Here is a 23,377-nt window from a genome sequence, read left to right as displayed (position 1 = left end):
CACCGCTGAAAGTATCACCAACACATACAATTTTTCAGCAGCGTTGCTCAAGAAGATCTTGAAATTATTTAGGATGTTTTTGACTTTAATACCGCAAAGAATATTGATAATACAAGTTTCACACCGTACGTGTAGAAGAGTCACTTATAGAACATGAGTTCAAAGTTGGGAATATCGAATATAATATCTGTCATACTCCATTTTTTGACCGTTTTAAAAAAAATTTACTCATCTTTTAAAGCCGAGGATTTTCCTCGTTTCAGACGAAATTTCGGCAGAGATGTATTTTAAAATACCTCATTTTAGTTCTGAAGGGACAGTTTTAAGTATTTTCTTTTACTATTATTATTTTATTCCTTTTTTTTTTTTTTAATTTTACATTTTTTAATTTTATTTAGGTACTTGTTAACAAGTGCCCCTGTGCCACTCTTTAAGCATGATAAATAAAGTAATTATTCTTTCAAAATTTAAAAGTTTTCAATTTTCAATTCAAATGGTTACACAAACTTTTATAAAATGTTACTATTTTATATCATTAACTAATACCTCGGAGAGGCACCAGTTAAAATTTCCTTTACAACATTTTCAAACATTGATATGATATTTTAGCTACTAAAATAAATAGCTATACTGATCTTATTATAAGTATTATAAATATCTTGTTTTCAAATGGTGGTTATAATGTTCTTAAAGAAATCTCAATGCAATACCCCTTATAATTGAAATAACTATTTCAAATTTAAATCGGATTAAATGAACCAATTTAAGTTGGTAAGAAATTCACAACTTAAGTATGATGAAATCGAACAAAGAGTATGGAAATTGCTCTTCTCATAATAGAAATGGCTTACTTTCAACTAAACTTCCGGAAGGAAAAAAAATCCGCGTAACTTAAATTATCTTCGCTACATTGATATATCCCACGTGAACTAATTCACGTAGGTTATATCCCGACGTGAGTTAACTCATGTCGTTATACTTCACCTTACCTAACTAAGCAGAAACGTACTCATGAAAAATCAAAACATGACCACTATGACAACTAATATTAGTTAAGCCATCATCACAAAAATTTGTTTCACGGTATGAATGACAAACCACCACTTTAAATTACAATCCCTTTCAATTTCATCTCTAAAAGTCTCATGATTAATCTTCTTCACTATTCATCAACTCATACTACTAACCCCAATATTTTTTTTTTATTTCCAATAATCTATCAAAAAAATTAATAATCTAACACACTTAAAAAAAATAGTATTGTGGATATATTTTAATATAATCAAAATTTGAATACATATTTTTCCCTATTTTTTATTCGCAATTGCACTAACATATAACTTTAAACCCTATTATAAAATATGAAACAACCCAAAATAAAGTTAAAATATGGGGGAAAATTACTAAAGACGATAAAATATGGTTATTTAAAGATTAATTTTATACTCTAAATTATAAAATTTAATAGGAAAGTATTTAAACTTAATTATCATTGACATTTAAATTATAAAGAAATGAATTTATTTTTCTTAAATAGTGGTTAAAATTTTTTTGAATATGATAAAAATATTTATTTATAGATTAAAGTGTAGTGCATATTTAATTATTAAGGGAATGAGTTGTAATTCAAGCATCTTATAGGGGAGGGGAGTATAAATTTTTCTTTTCAAGGGAGGAGAGTGTAATTCAAACATCTTTGAGGGGAGGGGAGTGTAATATACTATTAATTATTTTGTTTTTTTTAGGGGATCTTATATTAATTGTATTAATATTATTATCATATTCATATGATATATATGATGATAATAAATCAGTGAATGATGACCCTTCTTTGTCTTCTTAGCTTCCTCATCAACTCACTTTTCAACACCTAAAACCCATTTTCAAACACTCATTTTTCAATTTTCACCCCTTTTCATTTTTCAATCTTATTTCAATCAATTGAATTGGATCATCACAAATTGAATTGAAAATTCAAAAAAAGGGACACAAAAAAAATAAAAAAATCCCTTTTTGTGAATTTTGATCCATCTGGGCACCGACAAAATTTAATCTTTTCTGTGCTCAGATCAGTTCAAAGTTACAATCTTTACAAGTTTTTGATTAATGGGTCGATTCAAATTTGGTTAAATTTTGATGGGTTTGATCTAAAAAATTGATTTTTGAGATTTGAATTTTATGGTTTTTGGTGTTTTTGATTGAAATGGTCTATTTCCATAGCTCAATCTCTCTTTGTAAGTCAGTTGATCAACCTCCAGTTCAATCATCCATGGCGAATTCGATCGAATTGGGATCGAAATATTCAAAATCTAAGCAAACTAATCAATTTCAAAGGAATAGGAGGAACCATAGTTTATCAAATTCTGTTAAGATTCCACCTTGTGATCGATCTAGATCAGCTATGATTGATGTTGTTATGTTCATTGCTGTTGTTATTGCTTGTGGATTTTTGTTTTTCCCTTATGTTGAACTTTTAGTGATTAAGTCATTTCAGATTATGAGTATGATGTGTTTTTTGATTATGGAAGAAGTTTCTTATGCACCTTATATTTATATATCTATTGGAATAAGTGTTGTTTGTGCTGCATTGGCTACATGGGGTGTTATTGTTTGCACAAGTAACAAATGTGGTAATCCGAATTGTAAGGGTTTGAAGAAAGCTGCAGAATTTGATATTCAGTTAGAGACTGAAGATTGCGTGAAGAATTCGCCGTCTTTTGTGAAAGACGGCGGTGTTTGTAAGAAGGGTTTGTTTGAATTGCCGCGTGATCATCATAAGGAACTTGAAGCGGAGCTTAAGAAGATGGCACCGATTAATGGAAGAGCTGTGCTTGTGCTGAGAGCTAGGTGTGGTTGTTCTGTTGGTAGGTTAGAAGTTCCGGGACCAGCGAAGAAACTTCGGAAGATCAAGAAGTAGGTGACAGAACACAAAACAATAATATCCTTCTGATTTATAGAGAGGAGGATTGAAGAAAAGGAAGGAAAAGGATAATTGGATCTTTATAGAATGCGTAATTTGTCCTTTTGGATCTGAAGTTTTCTCATTCTATGAGGAACTATAGGATGTTTTTAAATAAGCCTTTTGGTAATAAAGTTGTAAGGAACCATGTTTCATACAAAATTTAGTTGGTTATACTTGAGAATATACATAAAAACAGTTATTTGGATTTACTTCTTTATATTCAAGGTTTACAATTCTTAAAAATTTCTGGTTGTGGTTTTGAATTCTATTGTCTCTGATTGTTGTTGTTTTGTACTTTTGTCATGCTTTTTGTGACAATTACATACTCCCTCCGTATCAAAATATAAGCAAAATTGACTTTTTAGATTCATTCATTTAATGATGTATGTGGTTCATAATATGGACTACATACACCATTAAATGAATGAACCTAAAAAGTGAATTTTGCTTGTATTTTGAAACGGAGGGAGTAGGATTTAAGTTCCCAATTTTGACATAAGCTGCAGGTTTGAAATAGATTAGTTTGGTTTTGCTTATCTGAGCTTATCTACTGACATAAACACTTGTGAATCTGTTTGAAAGAATTTATGTAAATAACCTTTGTCGTGTCCATAAGTTGTTTTCAGCTTAACTTCATAAGCTGTCTGGTATAGCATGAAACCCGTACACTTTCTCTTCTTTAGTCAGTATGATTTCGTTGTAGGCAGATTCTCATAGAAGATGTTGTCTGTGCTGTTAACCATGGAGTGGATTGCGCAAATACAGGACATCCTTTTTGCAGATAAGTGTAAACTCTAGTTTTCTATTTAACTTTTTTTGTCTGAAAATTGAATTCTCCCGTGGAGACAATGATTCGGTGATAACTTTGATGATTATTGTTGTCGGCATCTGTAGTTTGTCGTGTTGTTTATCTGCTCCGTGTTTATTGGACTTCTGTTTGTCGTGTTGCTTCTAAAGTCATGTACATTCTATATGTCTCATTTATCAGCTCGTAATAATACAACATATTTTCTCCATGAATTCCAAGGTTATAAATCACTGTCACAGTAGTCGTGTCGCGATTCTTGATATTGCAGAGAATCGCAATCAATTGCAGCTGATGCAACTTTAATTGTGGTCGTAAAGACCTTGTTGTCGCGATCCTTGATACCGTAGAGAATCACAATTGCAACTAATGCAGCTTTAACTGTTGTCGCTTTGTGGTTGCAAAGACATTGTTGTCGCAGTTCAGATTGCTGTCGAGGACCGATTTTAGAAAACTTAGAAAACCACTTAGTTTATTTTTCTAGCTTGTCTAGTGAACGCTGGAACTTGCTTAGATTGACATGACTACAAATTTGTAAGCTTGATTTTGTTGTTCTTTTAATATGAACGAGGCGTTTGCAAATAAATGTTCATGTTTTTGTGTTCAAACCAATCCATCTCCTGCATGAAAATGTGTTGAAATGGTAGTTATTGAAGTCGAGGTTATTGCACAAATGAATCTCTTCTACATGCTTTCATGATTTGAAGAGCATGGTTGTTAAGATTATGACTTTAATACGAAGTGTTTTATCCATTTTTAAAATTGTGTTTTATGACATAAGAAGTGTTTCATCCATTTTATTGTCTTAAATTGTGTTTTATGACAATATGCACAGACTTGATAGTTAGTTTATTATCAATTTAAGATGCTATAAATCTGTCTCATTTATTGAAATAATCATGAATTTCAGTGTTGTCAAAATAGCAGTTATAAAGCTAGCTGTTAATTGTTCCCTGATATGTGATTTAGTACAACGGGTTGTCAAATTACGGCTATAACAACACTGTAAAAATGTAGTGTAGCCAGGGCCAGGGCCGGGATCCTGGGGAGTGCAAGAGGTTCTACATAACCGAGCCTCCAAATACTATGGGCCTCAAGAAAATTATAATATCCACCCCCACTTAAATTAAAAATTACATGTTACTTTCTTTTTCTTCAATACAAATATGAGTTTTTTTTTTAGATTCTAGTTCTACTTTTTGGACATAAATTTGATGCTATCAAACCGCCATCAATTTGTATAATCACTTAATCAATCAATTTGAAAAGCTATTTCATTGAAAGAATCACAACAATTATTTCTTTGTCACATAAACTATTCGTTTTCCCCTTTCATGCGACGTAGGAGTGACATTCCAAATGACACCGTTAGGTAAATTTCACATCTCTTTCACTTAATTTTATTTTGTTTTATTTCATATTTAAAAGTTCTTCTGATTTTGACTTTTTAATGAAGCTTAGCTACACACAAAAAAAATGCATTTTTATTTTACTCGGACCTATTTTAAAAATAGAACCGAGCCTCCTATTTCATAAGAAGTGCAGCAGAATTTGATCAAAGTCCTATTTTCCGTGATTTGTGATTTACAACACTGATCAAATTTCAAATCAACCGTTATGTTGATTGCAATTTTTAGTGTGAAACTTGTTGTATAGTCTTACCTTCTTACACAAGTTATTCCTTGAAAACATTTCTGCAATATTCACCTGTTTTTCAATTTCCTTGAAAACTTGGTAGATGCCACAACATGCTAAAAATTGAGCACTGATCAGTAATGAGGTTATATTTATGGCTAAGGTTACTAGTTTATGATCTTTTTTTAGTGAAGTTCACAATATTTCTTTCATATCTCCTTGGTTGAATAACTTATTTCATAAACTACCCCTCATCTAACATTTTATAAGTCATGGAGGGTAATTCAGGCAATAAATTTATTTATTATTTATTGAGATTGTATAGATTAAATGTGATCAATTTTTTTTTAGAAAATAAAAAAATAAATTTGTGTGATCAATTACTTTTACTAATATGCATAATTTGATGATTTTTGCTTATAAGTCATGGGTAAGTATTACATGTTTTTTGAGTTATCTCATATGACTTTTTTTTTTTTTTTTGAGAGATATTTCATAAGTTATCTTGTTTCTGACAGAAAGCTCAATTAAATCTAAGAACCTAGCCTTGTAGCTTAGTTATATTTTGCTATTGACATTTCATGTGCTGAGAAGGACATTCCAAAATAAGGAGGAATCCCAAACTTTTGTCTTTTTCTCCTTCCCTATTTTATACCCCTAAAATGGAAATTAAAAGACAACTAGTACACGTAAAACTCTAGTTATAGGTAGTTGAAATTATTCTAAACACTGTTAAGTAGCTTCTTATAGTATAACCAATTTCAATTGGATAGAGAAATGAGAATATAGAATTATACTTTATTTTTCCTTATGGTTGTTTAAACAATTGACTTTCAGACTTCAGTAGGGAAATGTTAGCCCTCTGGTTTTAAGGAATGCAGATCCTGATAATTCGAAGTTCTGATAATCTGAAGTTCGGATGAGAGATGAATAAATGTCTAATAATTGAAAAATATAATTATATATACTTCCTCATAATTTAAGAAAAGAAAAAAAAGAATTGATTTCACTGAAAGCACCATGCAGTCACAATAGTCGGTAGATTGTCGGTCCATCTTTCGACTTTAGCAAATTAAACATTTTAAATAAAATTCAAAATGCAGATTGAGCAATGCATGATATATGCAAGATTCGGGGTTCGAATTTCAACCACTACCAAATAAAAAATGCAGATTGTCTATTCTTGATTTAAAGACTGTATGATCTTTTGAATGCATGGACTACATGGTGTATTAAGCACCCATTTCAAATAAAATAATGTGTTTTGTGGTCCAAAATATTAATCTATTAAATTACTTAATCTAGTCACTATTATAAACAAAAAAAAAATGTCTTAATTTTGATCACTATTCTAAAGCAAAAGTTAACTACTTTTGAATTAATCTAGTGATTAATACCGAATTCAATTTTTAATGGAAATAATTTTTTGTTAGACTTTACTTCTCTTTCGGCCGCATTCCAGATTATTAAATGTCTAAAATCAGGAAGCTAACACAAAAAAAAAAACTTTTGAATTATTAAATGTGGATACTTGAGTGAACACTTCATTACTCTCTAAATATCAATAACGATATTTGAGTAAATTTAACTTGTATTATTTGATAATATCATTCTTCAATATTCTGTTATTTAATTTAATTTGGATTTTTCTTTTGGTGTTAACCCTTTAGTTCTGAGGGGAAGGGGGTCATGGTAATTTGGAGTTCGACCGAGAACAATTCATGTTTTTATGGAGCTCATTAACCACTCAAATCCAATTTTATTTTATTTTTTGTGTGTAAACCAAAGGTATCTTCTGTACGCAACTCCCGACTAATCACTTCGAGGTACTGAGATTTATTTAAAGGGTTGACCTCTCTCAACAAATATTTTTTCATACACAACCGGTTAAGAATCAAACCTTGAACCAAATAGTCAAGGGCTTATCTACCTCTTGTGCTACACTATGTTGATATTTAATTTAGATTTTAGTTTTTAATAATTTATTCATTGTTCAGTTATGGTAACTAAGGGAATGCAATTACTTTAAAAAAATGAAATGAACCACTAATTGATTTTACGACTAACGGGAGGACCCATTTAAAATCAGAGCAAAAATCTACATTCATCAAGTCAATATTTCATTTGATTGATCCCTAATTGCAAAAATGCAAAAATTATGATAAAATTTTAAAGAATCAATTATATTAAAATATGAAGAATTCAAAAAATCAAACGTGTAAATTTGATTTAAAAAGTTAATATGTAACTTACAAGGGCTGATTTTTTAAACACCCAAACAAGACAAAGGGCTTTTCCTCTCCTCCAAAGTCGCAAACAAAGCTTAAGATGGTCTTAAAAACAAAAGAAAAAACAAAGGAAAGGGAAGCAAAAACATATTCACTTTTAAACGAAATAATAGAAGAAATATTCACTTTTAAATGAAGTAAAAAAATTGAGAAAGAAAAGAAGATCAAACTCATAAATCATAATGCTCAATATTTGACGATTAACTATATCAAAACTCATACGAGTCAAAAGAAACTATAGCAAAACTTATAATAAATTATTTTATTATTTTTGTTATTCCAACTACATAAATTTCAAGGAGACATTTGACGATAAAATTACATATCAAGAGTATTATTGTCATGACCAAGTTGCATATGTTCATAAACTATAGCAACTTTTGGATTCCATGGAAAACAATCTAAAGATGTCCCCTTAAGCTTACATGGTCCAGACCGATTTATAAACCAAGCACAGTCTTTTGTGCAAGATCTGTAATCTCGTTTTTGTATATAAATATCAAAGTATTGGAAATCATTATTCCATGTAAATTGAAAAAACCATAAGGTTACTCTAAGAATAGGATTAGGCGTAAAATCGAAAGTGTAAACTTCTTGAAAATTTATTCTTCGAAATCCAGCATCATGATTTTTGTCTTTACAACAAACACCAAGTACAGTATCTGTCATGTTGTTGACAATGTGTTCATATATAGTGTAGTAAGAATCAGTTTTACCATCTGCTAACTGCAAAGCAACAAGAATAGTTAGTAACATATTGAAATTATGAATACAATTTTGGAGACAGAAACCATCATACTTGCACATTAGAGTGAATAATGGAACATATGATCTGCTCCTTGTTATATATCGTCAAAGGTGACTTTTTTGTCTAGACCACAAAGGTGGTATAGTAAATGCAAATTATTCTTTTGACTATTTTTTTTGGTGAAAATCATTATAGACCATATAAAAATAAAATTGCCTTCAAGAGTATAACTCATTGATGATGACCTTTCAAAAAAAAGTAAAAAATAGTAACTCATATGAAACCTTAACACTTAATTTAAATATAAATGAATGCCAATGATTAGACGGCGATCTCACCTAACCTAAAAGATGTGATTTCAAACTAAAAAATGTGAATAAAAAAGAAATAGAATCAATCAAACTTCAAAACTTTTGATATATCTACCAATCACAGTGCGTGTTCTTTAAGATGATTTAGTGTAGTATTGGACTATCCTTTTTTGACATGTGAAAATGTGGTTTTGGCTAAATTATATTTTCCGTCTTTTATCTTTTAGCCAAAATTTGTTTTAGTTTTTTATCTTTTTTTTAAACGATTTTAATCCGTTATGTTTTTAAAAGACAACCTATTTGTTTGGTCAATGTCTGATAAGAGACAATCATATTCATCGTTTCATGATTACTACCATCCATTTGTTGTCTAGGGAATGCAGAACGCTCTTAGTAATAGAAGGATTCATATGATTTGCCATATACTTATGTACATAACCATCATGACTAGTTCTTTCATGGTCTAATCGAGTTTCAATGTCCCTTATTGGAAAAGATCGTGGAAGATTACATCCCAAAGTGAGAGGAACGTATTCTAGTGGTAATCCATATGAATACACTGTGGTATTTGTCCTCTGAATTGATGAATTTCTTTCATGATCACTTTTAATTTGACTAATAACAAGATTCGAAGGTGCATTTTTTCTTCGGGAGGAGTCATGCTATAGTCTTTTATTTTTGCATGTATTAGTTTGCCATCACTTTTAATCTCCTCATAAAACCTAAAACTAAAAGAAATGCAATTATCAAACTCTCTCTTAAACTCCTTTAATTTGAACACACGCTCCTACACAATGCCACATCACCCCTCTTTTGTTACTGTTTTACTTAGTATCGATTCTATCAAATACACTACATAAATACAGAATCGGATACGACATTAATACCGACAATAATTTAAAAAAAAAATACAAAATTCTTCAATGAATTGCTTGAAACCAAAAGAAAGATAATTAGGTGAAATCTCAAAATGCATTTACTAACCAAACATTAAATCACGTAAGTGTGTCATACCATTCTTGTTGGTGCAACTATCACTTCATCATTGAGAACATCTAAGGTACTGTTTGTGAGAAAACCTGCAAATGGCCCATGTTGATTTAGAGCAAGAAAATCATCATCATCATCATCATGGAAGTAATGTGAGTGGTGAAAGAAGTTTATGTTTCTCTGATGCAGATGATGGTTCAAGCTATTCTCATTTCTCTATTCAACAAATAGTGGTTCAAGCAATGATGACTACTGCCCACAAACCATGGAGAATACACATGATGCAGTTAGAAACTGGATTAAGTGAATATACACGTCAAACCCATTAAAGCAAAGTTCCAAAAGATTCAAGTTTTGGAACATGTTGAAGAAAGTTGAATGATTTTATTACTTATTTGGTACTTCATATCATGTTGAAGTGCTTATTAATTTACTCAATACATCTAGAAATTTTGATAGGGATCTTATTATTAAGGACATCCAAATCTTCTTATAATTATGGACGTAGTAAGTAATATTTTTCGTTTAAAAAAAAAAGTACTTAGATTATAACTAAAGTGAAAATTATTTGTGTACAAAGAAAATGCAGTTAAGTACTAGATTGAGAATTCAAATTCTTGGCTATTTCGATAAGGGATTTAATGTTTTCCGTCCTTTATCTTTATAAAATTTTAAAAGACAATGTTTTAGTACTTTTGACAGACCAAAATGAATGAAAATAAGGACTAAAACATCACCCTTTTAAAAAAGTAAGGACTAAAATGGTTTAAAGAAAGATAAAGCACCAATTTTTGGAAAAGATAAAAGACAAAATATATTTTAGCCAATAAGTTTCTTTCCTCCTACTATATTCTCAATCGTAGAAAATAACTTGCATGTGAGATCTACATTATTTTTACTCCTTTCTATTTCTCATGTCAATCAAACAATGAAAAAGGTTGATTTTTCCTCTCTTTTCCATCCTTGCATTTTTCACTAAACCAAACAATACCTTAGAGAAGGTTTAGGCTCAATTTATCTTCAGTCAGTAAGACTCAAGTTTACATTAGTATGTGGCAGAAACATATGTACCAATTGCATTACACAATCCTTAGTTCACATGACAAAAATGTTCCTAAGGACCTGGATTTGAATCCCTATAGCACCTTGCACAGCGCAACAGCTATGAAAACCGTTGTATAGTTTGAGAAAATTTATCTTCCTAGATCAAACGGTCCTTATAGCTGCTGCACCGCGCAGCTGCTCCGTTTCATAAACCTTGAAACAATTCAGCATGAAACATGTTGATCAAACTACAAAGGTGGAGTACATGCCAAGAATTTCACCATTGGTATTTGGCAGCAACAAGAACTTCCTCGTATTGTTCAGCAGCATTGTCCCAACTAAGATCCTGTGACATCCCTCTTCGTTGAATCCCTTCCCAACTCTTCTTATAATCCCTATAAGTCAATATGCAATTCCATAATGCCGCCTTTAACTTGTTAGCTTCTGCTCTGTCAAACGTCCAACCAACACCCGATTCATCGAACGGATTAAAAGGCTGCACTGTATCTCTGAGACCGCCAACCGCGTGTACAACAGGAACCGTTCCATAGTTCATCGCATAGAGTTGATTCAATCCACACGGCTCAAATCTTGATGGCATGAGCAATATATCTGCACCTGCTGTTATCCTATGAGCCATCTTAACTGAAAAACCAACCCAGCCTCGAATTTTGTCGTGATGTTGCCATTCGAATTGCCTTAGCATTTCTTCTAAATCAGGTCTTCCGGTTCCCAACATGATTAGTTGCACATCGTGGCTCATCATCCAAGGAATCGCTTCGCCTATGAGATCAACACCTTTCTGTTGATCTAATCTTCCGATGAAGGCGATTATCGGAACATCCTCACGAACAGGTAAACCAAGCTCCTTTTGTAAGGCTGCTTTACATTGACGCTTTCCGGTTTGTAGGGTTTCGAGGGTGTAGTTAGTGTAACCCTCTGACTTCAAGTGAACGTCGAATTGAGGGTTCCAATCTTTTGTGTCAACACCATTCACAATTCCTCTAAATTTCCAATCATTCTCGTTTATGATGCCATTCAAACCCCAACCACCTTCTGAAGTTTTAAGCTCCCACGCGTATCCGTGACTAACAGTGACAATCCTGTCTGCTGTTTTTAGACCGGCTGCAAAGATGTTGAAGTGCTCGCCTCCAACGGGGTCGTACATTCTGAAAAGGTCTATGTAGTTTCCAGGTAGATCCACAATGTTGAAATCATCCAGCGGGCCCCGACCCTGCGTAATTAAATTCAGAGTGTATAAGGAAAAAGAATATAAACCCCAACCATATAAGAAAATGAAATATACTTCAATGATCTGCCTTTTAATCACAGTAATGTCTCTAGTGTCTCTTTAATCACATAAAAAAGACTTGCTTTTCGACACAGGTTACAAGATGCAAGCAATGCAAACTTAGAATCTGATGAGGGAACATGTTCTTGATTCGTCACTATAACAAATTTTCTTCTGAAAAGAAATATCAAAGATTTTACAGAAAAAAATATCATTGAGCCCTTTTCATGATCATTATCAATTTCTGGTTTCAAACAGATTCTTTATCTTTTTTTCGTGTCAAGTTAGTCTTTTATGTTTAAAAACGTCAACAATGTTTTGACCAAACTTCATTTTTCATCTATATATGCCACCAACAATCTTACTTGACCATTCAAAAGGGTAAATTTCAATTACATCTTTAATTCATCAAGATAACATAATTATATCAACGACTGCTACAATATCTAATCCATCAAAATTAACATGATATTTTTTAGTTTTTATCTAAGATTGTGACCTCGTTGTTGTCAATGAGAATCTAGATGTGGCGCTGAGTGGTGAAGCATTCAATGATCATGTACTCAAATTAGCAATATAAGTGGACTAAGAATGAAAGTTGATTCTATGGTATAAACATTTTTAAAGATAAAGGACTGATTTGACAATAAATAAATAAAGGACCTGTTTGAAACTTTAAATTGAGTTAAAAGACCTCTGATGTAGTTTTGTCTCTATCGTTAACAAGACAATACAATCTTATTTTTCAAGGATTTTTACTTATGACACATATAATGTAAACATAATATATGAACAATTTGAAGTAGGAGTGCAAATATAGGAGCCAAGATGAACCAGCCAAAGTTCTTACACACACACATAGAGATACTAATCCAAAAGGCCTATATACTTTTGCTCGTTATCTTTTTCATTTAAAAGCCTTCTATCTGACCAAGATAAGAGTTGACCTACGAATGCATCATTGTTATAGTGATATATATAGACACACGCACACATACAAAAGCTTCTTTCTTCACCACGATGAACCATGACTTGACAATATAACTAGATTCAGAACGAACCTGGTGAGCTATGTTATGAATCACGAGAACAGATCTTGTATAATTCATCAAACCATGGTCACGATAATATGCTTTTAGATACACCGGCAGCAATGCAGTATGCCAATCATTTGCTATGAAGACCAGATTTCCATCTCCATAGCAAACGCCGCCACATGGAACATGCCAAGGAACCTGAGGAATCGTCAACTTCATTATTAATAACTTATTTAATTAAGGCAAATATAAGGATTTCATAAAATCATTTAGTTCATGTACCTCAACTGCTGCCTTGCAAAACAACGCCATGCGCCTTAAAATATCCTGCTCGATTAAAGGAAAACAAGAGTCAAAAGGCTAGGAAATAATAAGTTTAGTAACCTAGTTACAGGCTACGAAGCACCGACACCCGACACAACATGTAAACATCGCTAATAATTTGAGAAAATAGAAGTGATTGTATGTCATAACAAGTGTCACTGTCGGACAGCGGTACGTGTTGGATACTCGTACAAGCCTTCAATTTGAAGTGTCGGTGCTAGGTAGGTTACAAGTAACCGATGCTAATGCAAGATGGGTTCCAAAATACTTTGAACCAAAACAGTACGGTATTTTGGCCATTCCTCTCATAATCATTTTCTAATGGAGAAAAACAGTAATTCACATAATAAGATAAAAAAAAATTCATCTGTTTTTCCCCTTGAAAAGGAGTTCAATAATTTTACAGTTAATGACAACTTAAGTACTTAAGCTGGTTCTCAACTAAACATAAATAGGAAATTACCACTCGGTTTCCACCGTATATGTTACTCTCTAGATGTTGAAATATTGGACTGTCAATAAAAACGAAGTCGACGCCATCAATATAAGTCTGGAAATATGTCACTTCCATATCCTATAAAGTGAAAATGTTGAAGCATTACTACACCAAGGTGGTAGAAAATAATTGTTTCAAGGAATCATAAATTATTAGGAATCGAGTGTACTCGCTGCACACCTGACCAGCTACTTTGTATCTCTTTCGTACTCCTATATCTTGTGCTTCAGCATAATTACCATAGTGAGGTGCAACAACCTAAGAAGAAAATGAAAATAAAGAAATAAAAATTTAAATATTTCATAAAAAGGGAAATTGAAAGTTTATTGATAAAATTCTCTCCCCACATATGTAATATATCATCAGTTCATGAAGGGAATAGCATTTTACCATAACTCTATGTCCACGCCGAGCCAAAGCTTTCGGTAATGCTCCAGCAACATCTCCAAGCCCACCTATTAGTTCATATTAACTGTAAATTATAGAAAAACAATGTAGCATAAACGCAAGAATGGAAAAGATCGAAAACTTTGTCTTCCAAAAAAAGAGAGCTGCATCACATTAATGCCACGAGTGCGAATATTTGAGCTTGTTCTCTCAACACTGATGCACTTCTCGGTTTGTCATAAACGAGCTCGGCAACATGTATTAAATGAGGAAAATCTTCCATAGAAATAATGTTAAATTACCTGTTTTCGACCAAGGAGCACATTCTGCCGCAACCAATATAATGTTCATAACATTGGGCCCAGCCAATGGTGGGGGGTTTTCACCTTCACTCTCAATATTTTCAGGTTCATTAGTGACCTCCTTTGAACTTGATTCACTCTCACGTTTCAGATTTTCAAACTTTTGGCTATAAGTTTTGATGTTACTTGAAAGGTCTTTCGGCACGGTATCAGGTCTAATTGACTTCTTTCCCTCATACCTCTTGTTTTTAAATTGTTCATCAAAACGTTGCCTAGACGAAGCCATTTCAGCATCATTTCTCTTTTTTTGTTCAACAAAATCTTGATTAATGCCTGCAGATGAAACGTCCTGTGTCTCCTTTTCTCTAGAATGGACAGAGCTTCTTAAAACAGTGCCGCCATTTTGGTTTTCAACAGCACTGCCGCTGCCACTCCTGGTAGAACCTTTCTGTGGATTTGAGTCACTTGACGCAGACTTTTCACTGCTTTCATAAGAAATACCGTTTCCTTCCAATCCAGGAATGCTGTCACTATCTATAGAAGAAACTAGTTTCTTTCTTTCAGCAATCTACAATAACAAAAACAAAATTAAATAAAATCACCGCATGAATGCTCATAATAACATTTAGGGTTAACAACGAATGTAGGGAGAGTCAGAGAGACTAAGGGCTGGTTTGGATCAAGGTAGACAAACTCGCGATCCAACTCGTAGGATCGTCCGAGTTCACGATCTCACATCCCCTCGCCGTGCCGGAAAATCGTCGGATTGACTTATTTGAGTTTATCTACTAGCATAAGCACTTGTGAGACTGTTTATCTACTAGCATAAGCCCTTGTGAGACTGTTTGAAAGATCTTGTGGAAACAGCTTATGACATGTCCATAAGCTGCTTTCAACTTATTTCAATAAGCTGCCTATGGTAACTGATGAAAGCAGTTTATAGCTTATGTATAACCAATTACACATTATTTTAATTTTTGATATAGAAATAGCTTATACATAAGCACTCATACGATAAGTGTTTACGCTATAAGCGCTTAATTAAGTTTTTTTTCTTTCCAAACAGAGCCTAAATGATGTATCCTACGCAAATATAAGTGTAACTTGTATAACCAACTCCACTATCAAAATGCAGAAACTTGTTTAATTGCATGCCAGGGGTTTACACATGAATAGTATACATATAGTATGCACCTATTTCAAAAGAAATTATTTCCCAATAGCCTACTCACACGCATAAATGTATTTCGTCTAGGTCCGCATGAATTTACCATTGCAACAAACTAGCAAAAGCAAACATAAATGTGCTACTGTAAAGGCACAACATTCTATACCAATTTTTTCACGGTTTTGGACAAAAAATCACTAAAGGAGTAAAGGGTCAACATAGTTGTTTAGAAAGATAAAGGACCTTCTTGATCTAAAAGAAAAGATAAAGGATCGGTTTGAAAAGTTAAAGGACCCTTGGTGTAGTTCTACCAAAAGTCTATTTAGACCCTGAGTTTATTATATGGTATCCAATTGAAACTGTGCTCATTAACTTTCACAAGTGAATCTCTGATACTCAGTAGTCTTTAGTAATATGAATTATGATCCGACATTGAAATGCTACAGCTATTAAGATAACATTAGGGTAACCAAACACGGGAATGATAGTGATAGAAAATTCTGATATATGTGGTTGCCAACATAGCCGCAGGACCTCATAACTAGGCACTGATATAGCAATTCTAAAAGAAAGACATTCCCAGAAGGATCTTATAGAGCAATATGTGCAATGTAATAATATAGTAGTGCATTCAGCTCTAAAATCTTCAATAGTTCAATACAGTAGCCAATAAGATTACATTATGTAGAAAAAAGAGAAAAAAAGAGTCTGTAAAAAGCATTGTTGTCAATCGTAGATCACCGATAATAGGGATTTGTTCAAATTCCGCTAAGCAGCAGTGCTACAACCGCTATATGATAATAGTTTGTACTGAATAGCATATCGCAGAACAATAACAATTTGTTCAAATTCCGCTAATTTGACAATATTGGTATAAAATTGTCATTGCTACATTGGGAGCTTTGCCACAATCAAGTAAAGGAGGAGCATGCAACTATACATATTACACATTGCTTTACTCTACTTGTACTTACCTTTCAAAAAGAAAAGCAATTATTACTCTCTTTCTCTCTAACAAAGTCCTAGTTTTTTAATTTCAACAAATCAATGTATGACCAAAAAGCAGAAACTATCAAAAAAAGATAAACAAACACTCAATAGCTTAAAGTGTTTAATGATCATGCACTGAAAGTGTAAAATAATTTTACACTGTCGTCCAATAAGAAACCATCAATCTATCATATCATATACAACTTATTTCAAAATATCTTTGTGATTGATTTGACGGAATACAAAATGCTAATTGGATGTCAGTGTAAAATTAATTTACACTGTCAGTGCATCTTCTATTTTCAATCAAACTTTCACAATACCTGTTGAATTAGCTCCTTTTGCAAAGCAAGAACCTTTTTACTCTTTTCAATTGTAGCATTCAAAACATCATCTTCATCTTCATCCTCATTCTCATCATTCCCAATACTCTTACCAACAGCTCTAATATGCTTATACTTCAATCCAACACTACCATAGTTCAATCTACCCCTACTCCTACTAAAACCTGAATCAGCATTCAAAGTGTTGATTTTTGGTGTGAATTTGAGATTCTTAGTGTGAAAAAGTAACACAGTAGTGTCAGAACCAAGTGATAACATGATCAATGAATTGATGAAAAATGGTGATGACCCAGATGGTGAAATTGAGTTATGAACAAGAATTGAATGGTTTTTTGCAATTGGGTTCGACCCAATTGGAGAAAATTGATCAAAGGTTAGGTTTGTTTTTCTTCTTCTTTCTTTGGAAGTGAAAAAGAACAGGGTTTTAATGGGTTTTTTTTTTTTTTTTTTGAGAAATTAAGGGAACCACAAATTTTGTTGTGACAGAAAAAAGTTTGTCTCATAAGTGGTGTGAAAAGACATTAATGTTATTATCCAATCAACAATTTTAAAAGGTAGAAATTTTACACAAGAGTCTATTTCATCATTTTTTTTTGAGGTGTCTATAACTAGCATGTGGAAGGCATGCTAATATATTATTAATTGAATAAAATTCAACTAGATCCAAGTTGCTTTGAAAATTGTTTTTTTATTTGTGTTAATTCTTTGTCGATTTTCAAGAGAAAAACCCTAATAATTTAGAGTCCAATGAAAAAACATATTTTATGGTTCAAATTCGAGTTCTACTAAGAGATTCGTCATTTGATCTCTTTTAGTTAAAATAGATTTTAAAATCAAGATAATGTGAAACATATATCATACATGCGAGTCTTTTATATATGTGGTCATAGCTCTATGCATATATTCCTTAAAAAAAAAAACCTCTATCCATAGATAATTTGAATGAAATTTTTATACCTTGGAGAGATTATTATATGGCTTTTTGCAAAGGGATGCCATAGACAATTAAAAAAGAAACTTGTATTTAGTAGAAATGACTCAGTCATGATTTAGTGAAAGGAGAAATCTTGCTTAGAATATCACCCTTTACTAGTGTCTATTTACTTTTTAAAAATACATAAGAATGATTCTTAACCTTTTGAAGTATTTGACTTAGCAACCAAAATGGAGGATAGTTCTTAAGTAAGAACTTATAAGACCCAATACTCTAAAATTAAGGACGTATCTAATTATTTGTGTTGGATACGTATCAATATCGATGATTTGTGGATATGTATTTTAGAAGTATTAGAATTAAATATTTTACTTTCACAAAATATTTTATTGAATACTTCAATGATACTATATATATCTAAAATATAAAATTAGGATACATGTGACAAACTATATGAGATGTATCATTTATACGAATGATGGTAAATGAGAGAGGATTGAACAGTTGTGCAACTGGATGGTTTCTCCACATCAGTGGATTCAAGTCCTTTCTTTTATTGTGGGTTTGATTTGACCTAATCAATCTGGGCTTTAGCGGACCGGGGTAAAATGGGTCTGGCCCACCCAATTAACAACCCTAGTATTTAGCATTATAAAAGAACAACAACAAATGTTTGATGTTTTTTATGTCAAAAATATTTTGTTGTAGGGAGTTCAAAGAAGGGGAAATTATATGAAGGTAAGAGAAATACCATGAGAGAAGAGGAGGGTTTTATTCTCGTAATCTCTCAACCTTAGTCATTTATTTTCGCGCTGTATTTCTCATCCTTTTGAATGATTTCTCTAATTCAGCTATTTTTTTCATTTGCAGCATTGAAATTCAACAGCAACACATGTTTGTGCCATCATTGCCAAACTCAATTATCGATAATTTTTCAGGTTTCAACTTTGATCTTGTAATTTTATTGTACCTATCTCTTCACACTGCCAGGAAACCCTTCATTTCCTTGTTGTCACCGCCATTTTGTGATGTATTAATTTTCCGGATAGAACTTTTGATCATTAGGTAAATCTAGTAATAAAAATACCAAATGGTCGCAATCCTTCACACCCTTTTATTGATTTTTTGTGTACACTTATTACATTACTCATTCATCAGTATATGTAAATGTTATATCTTGATTAGCTTTCACTGTAAGTTGTTGTTCTGTTTGTACCATCAATATATACAAAAGAGGAAGCTCGTTTTTTTTTTGCCTCCTATATTTTTGTGATCAAACTCAAAACATATCTAGTATAGAAGTAGAGAGTCAAAAGTCCTTGGAAAATGGGTCTTTCCTTGATCGCCTTGAAGCTGAAACTTTTACCGAGTGTCATGGAAACGGTGGTTGTCTTGTTGATAGTGATGATCATGTCAAAGGTAAACAAAAATATTTGTTTTCTCAATTTTTTTGGGTTGACCTAAAGGAGAATTGAAGTAACGGCAATGTGAGGCATGTGCTGGTGATACTTAGTGATGGTCAATTGCTTGATTTATATCAATTATTCTCCCTTGTGAAGGAAATCACTCGTGTATTTTTCATAAACTAATTTCACCAAAGCCAAAATACGAATGTCCAAACCCAGTTCATCTATCACGAAATCCCACAACCCTATTCTAGATATCGCATCATACCAACCTTTTTCCTTCACAAGGGAGAATAATTGATATAAATCAAGCAATTTACCATCACCTAGTATCATTGGCACAAGCCTCACATTGCCCTTACTACAATTTTCCTTTAGGTAAACCCTAAAAAATTGAGAAAACACAGATTTTTGTTTACCTTTGACATGATCAGCACTATCAAAACGATCCTCAACAAGGCAGCCACCGTTTCCATGAAACTCAGTAAAAGTTTCAGCTTCGAGGCGATCAAGGAAATACCCATTTGCCATGGACTTTTGATTCTCTACTTCTATACTAGATATGTTTTGAGTTTGATCACAAAAATATAGAAGGTAAAAGAAACAAGCTTGCTCTTTTGTATATATTGATGGTACAAACACAAAACAACAACTTACATTGAAAGCTAATCAAGATATAACATTTACACATACTATTGAATGAGTGATTTAATAAGTGTACACAAAATCGATAAAAGGGTGTGAAGGATTGCAAACATTTGGTATTTTTATTACTAGATTTACCTAATGATCAAAAGTTCTAGCCGATAACTAATACATCACAAAATGGCGATGACAACAAGGAAATGAATGGTATCATGACAGTGTGAAGAGATATGTACAAAAAAATTACAAGATCGAAGTTGAAACCTGAAAAATTATCGATAATTGAGTTTGGCAATGATGACACTAACATGTGCTGCTGTTGAATTTCAATGCTGCAAATGAAAAAAAAAAAAAAAAAGAGCTGAATTAGAGAAATCATTCAAAAAGATGAGAAATACAGCGCGAAAATAAATGACTAAGGTTGAGAGATTCTTGAATCCACTGTTGTGGAGAAATAGTACAGTTACACCATGTAGGTAATCTCTGACATTGATTTGAGATCAGACGGTTAAGATTCTATGCTAGTTAGACAACTCCTAATTTCATGCTAGCGTTGTCGTCGTCGTCATCGGTGACTCTTACTTTCCAGCGAGATAGCTGCAAGTACGGAAGGAAGGTGATCATAACAGTTGCGACTTAGATGAAGGATGTGATTGTTTTTTGGTAACAAAGGATTTGAATATTAATTCGGTGAGTTTGCACGACATCTGTGTCATGCTCTTTAGCATATCTCTTATTAAAAATTAATTAAGGTGGAAAAATGAGAGTTGTGTTTTGCCAAATTTATTTTTATTCAGTTAGACTCGATATGAATTGATTAACTTTAAATTTGACTCAAATTCATCGCAAAATGCTTTTTATAATTGAAATTCAACTTGATTTAACCTCACAAACAACTTGATTAAGCTTAAATCAAATAAACCAAAAAATAAAAGGAAACACTTAAAAGACCACACATGTTCTTCAACTTTATTCTCAGTTCTCTTAAAAAAACAATGTTAAATTACCAGGGGCCATAAAATTTTGCTAGGCCTAATAACCAATTTTCTTATGTCACAAATTATTTCATTACTCTTAGATGTGTCTTATATTTGGTTATGCACTTATTTGATAGGAGGATAGGAGAGTGTAAGGGTGTAGATTTATTAATATGGACTTCAATAGTACAATTGAAGAGAGTTTCTTAGGTGTTGCGTATAGTTTATAGAAGAGAAAAAATGGAAAATCATGGAAGAGAAAGAAGATGGTTTCATGAAGTTTTTTTGGATTGAAAAATTAAGGTAACCACAAATTTTATTAACACAAAAGGGTCCCATAAGTGGTGTGAAAAGACATTAACGTTAACAATCTAAAAGACAAAATTTTACAAATTAGTCTATTCATCATTTTGAAAAGTTGTCAATGCCAACTAGCATGTGGAAGGCATGCTAATATTATAATTTAAAATTGTTTTTAAATAAACTTCACCTAGATCAAATTTCTTTAGGACCAAAGATTTTAAAATCAAAATAATGTGACACATTTAGCACATGTTGGAGAGAGTTCTTGAACTTTTATGTGGGATTTTGGACCCTCAAAGAGTTCGTTGAGAACAAATTTTTTATTTTTAAAGTGTCTCTAATGCAAGAAAATAATTTATATTTGTTTGTATTATTAACTTTATTATTTGACCACAATTATTCTATTTATTTTTTGATAAAATCTAACCACAAATTTCACAAACAAGTCTGTTCATCATCATTGAATTTTCTATAAAGAGGTTTGTCCATGTTGCATTACCATTGACAATGATAACTAGAACGTGGAAGGCATGCTAATATTATAATTGAATACGATTCACCTAGAATGTATTTTGAATAAACTTCACCTAGATCAAATTTCTTGCATGTTCGTTGGAAGGCATGCAAGATTTTTTTTTTGAAAGAAATTCATTTTTACGATTGTACCACTCATTTACATTGGAGACGTATATCCCTTAAATCTCTCTTAAGTATGTGGGAAAGTTATATGCATAATTTGGTATGTATGAAATAAACCAATCCAAAAGACTCTTATGTGTTTGGGTATCGGCTAGTATTTTTGTGGTATTTTGACCGACTCTTTGTATATTTCGTGGTCGTTTCGGTACGTCTTGTGCTGAAGCAATTGCGTTGTCAGTGTTAATATAATTCATTTTGGTTTGTTAAAAAAAAAAAAAAAGCAATCTGAAAAAAGTGAACCTCTTCAAATTATATTTGTATATCGTGGGACTAATAGTAAGGATAATCCAATTCATGATCTTAGGCTAATTGTTAGGTTAAATGTGTTTAATTTGATTATCATATTTTGTTCCATGATTTGTAATAGTTTATTGTTGGAAGCATGTGTTAAATTAGGTGCCACTTAGAGTTCACATTAGGATTATGAGAACTTTTTATAAGTATTTATGTAAACAATTTTAAATTTTTATGATTTTCTCTCTCATGATAATATCAAGTGAACATGGTTCTGTTGGTGTAAAAAGCTTGATGCTCGTACCAAAAAAAAAAAGCTTGATGCTTACATTCAATGATGAGAGAAAAGAGAGAATTTAGAACGTTCTGTTTTGTGAGATCGAAGAGGATGAAGAGAGTTTTGTTTATGGTGAATTATAAACTATGAAATTATATTGAATCGTGGTTATGATACAAGATATATATATATATATATATATATATATATATATATATATCAATTGATTCCAAACCAAGTACTTATAAGCTAAGTGGAGTTACTTGCTCTACAAGTCATTGACCAACAAACATAGTTGGATTTATCCACAATAGGCTCTAGCCTCTGGGTTCTCGGATTAGAACCACATTCTTGGTTCTTATCAACAACATTCTTATTATTGATATAATTCTCATGACTTATCAATTTTTCATAATTGTGAACAACATTTCTTTCATCTTGAAAATTTATTTTAACTTCGTGTCTTCTAATTCTTTTCAAACTTTGTTTTTTGAGTAACAAAAAATATTTATCTTTTGATCAAGAATAACACCAAGAAAACTTAATTTTAGGCTAGAGTCCGATCATTGAAGCTTCAAGAAGTGAGTTTCTAACTTAAACCATTGGTTTAAAAGAAAATCATTCGAGTCATTCTTTAAAAATTATAATTTTGTTTGTTCTTTGTGTTCTTCATCATCTTCATTTTATTATTGGTTAGAAATGCTATTTGATCTTCTAGACACCCCTAATTATTAGTTTCATATATCATACATGGAAGCAATAAAGAGTATTATACACATC

The 23,377-nt window shown here is 32.0% G+C and overlaps 2 protein-coding genes across 2 annotated transcripts; one reads left to right on the top strand and one right to left on the bottom strand.

Annotated features, from left to right (window-relative positions):
* The first annotated feature begins 1,801 nt into the window (after positions 1 to 1,801).
* LOC11417486 (uncharacterized protein At5g19025) lies at positions 1,802 to 3,179 on the top strand. The gene has a single exon (XM_003618453.4). It carries the CDS (start codon positions 2,204 to 2,206, stop codon positions 2,915 to 2,917), a length of 714 nt encoding a protein of 237 aa, XP_003618501.3. The 5' UTR covers positions 1,802 to 2,203; the 3' UTR covers positions 2,918 to 3,179.
* A 7,477-nt stretch (positions 3,180 to 10,656) lies between these two features.
* Positions 10,657 to 17,615, bottom strand: LOC11427675 (granule-bound starch synthase 2, chloroplastic/amyloplastic). Its single transcript, XM_003618452.4, has 8 exons — positions 17,102 to 17,615; positions 14,621 to 15,188; positions 14,322 to 14,386; positions 14,112 to 14,189; positions 13,899 to 14,009; positions 13,394 to 13,438; positions 13,136 to 13,309; positions 10,657 to 12,017 (listed from the first exon to the last, which is right to left on the bottom strand). Exons 1-8 carry the CDS (start codon positions 17,378 to 17,380, stop codon positions 11,061 to 11,063), a joined length of 2,277 nt encoding a protein of 758 aa, XP_003618500.2. The 5' UTR covers positions 17,381 to 17,615; the 3' UTR covers positions 10,657 to 11,060.
* Between the last annotated feature and the right edge of the window lie 5,762 nt (positions 17,616 to 23,377).

This window comes from Medicago truncatula, chromosome 6 (genome assembly GCF_003473485.1).
Source record: "Medicago truncatula cultivar Jemalong A17 chromosome 6, MtrunA17r5.0-ANR, whole genome shotgun sequence".
Lineage (NCBI taxonomy): Eukaryota > Viridiplantae > Streptophyta > Magnoliopsida > Fabales > Fabaceae > Medicago > Medicago truncatula.
The sequence above is the reverse complement of the archived record's forward strand: the minus strand, read 5'-3'. Positions and strand labels throughout refer to the sequence as shown.

Coding starts and splice junctions, on each gene's coding strand:
- LOC11417486 (XM_003618453.4), top strand. CDS start 2,204: ATGGTCTATTTCCATAGCTCAATCTCTCTTTGTAAGTCAGTTGATCAA.
- LOC11427675 (XM_003618452.4), bottom strand. CDS start 17,380: ATGTTATCACTTGGTTCTGACACTACTGTGTTACTTTTTCACACTAAG. Junction 15,189..17,101: donor AAAAGGAGCTAATTCAACAG/GTATTGTGAAAG, acceptor TTGTTATTGTAG/ATTGCTGAAAGAAAGAAACT. Junction 14,010..14,111: donor GATACAAAGTAGCTGGTCAG/GTGTGCAGCGAG, acceptor TTCACTTTATAG/GATATGGAAGTGACATATTT.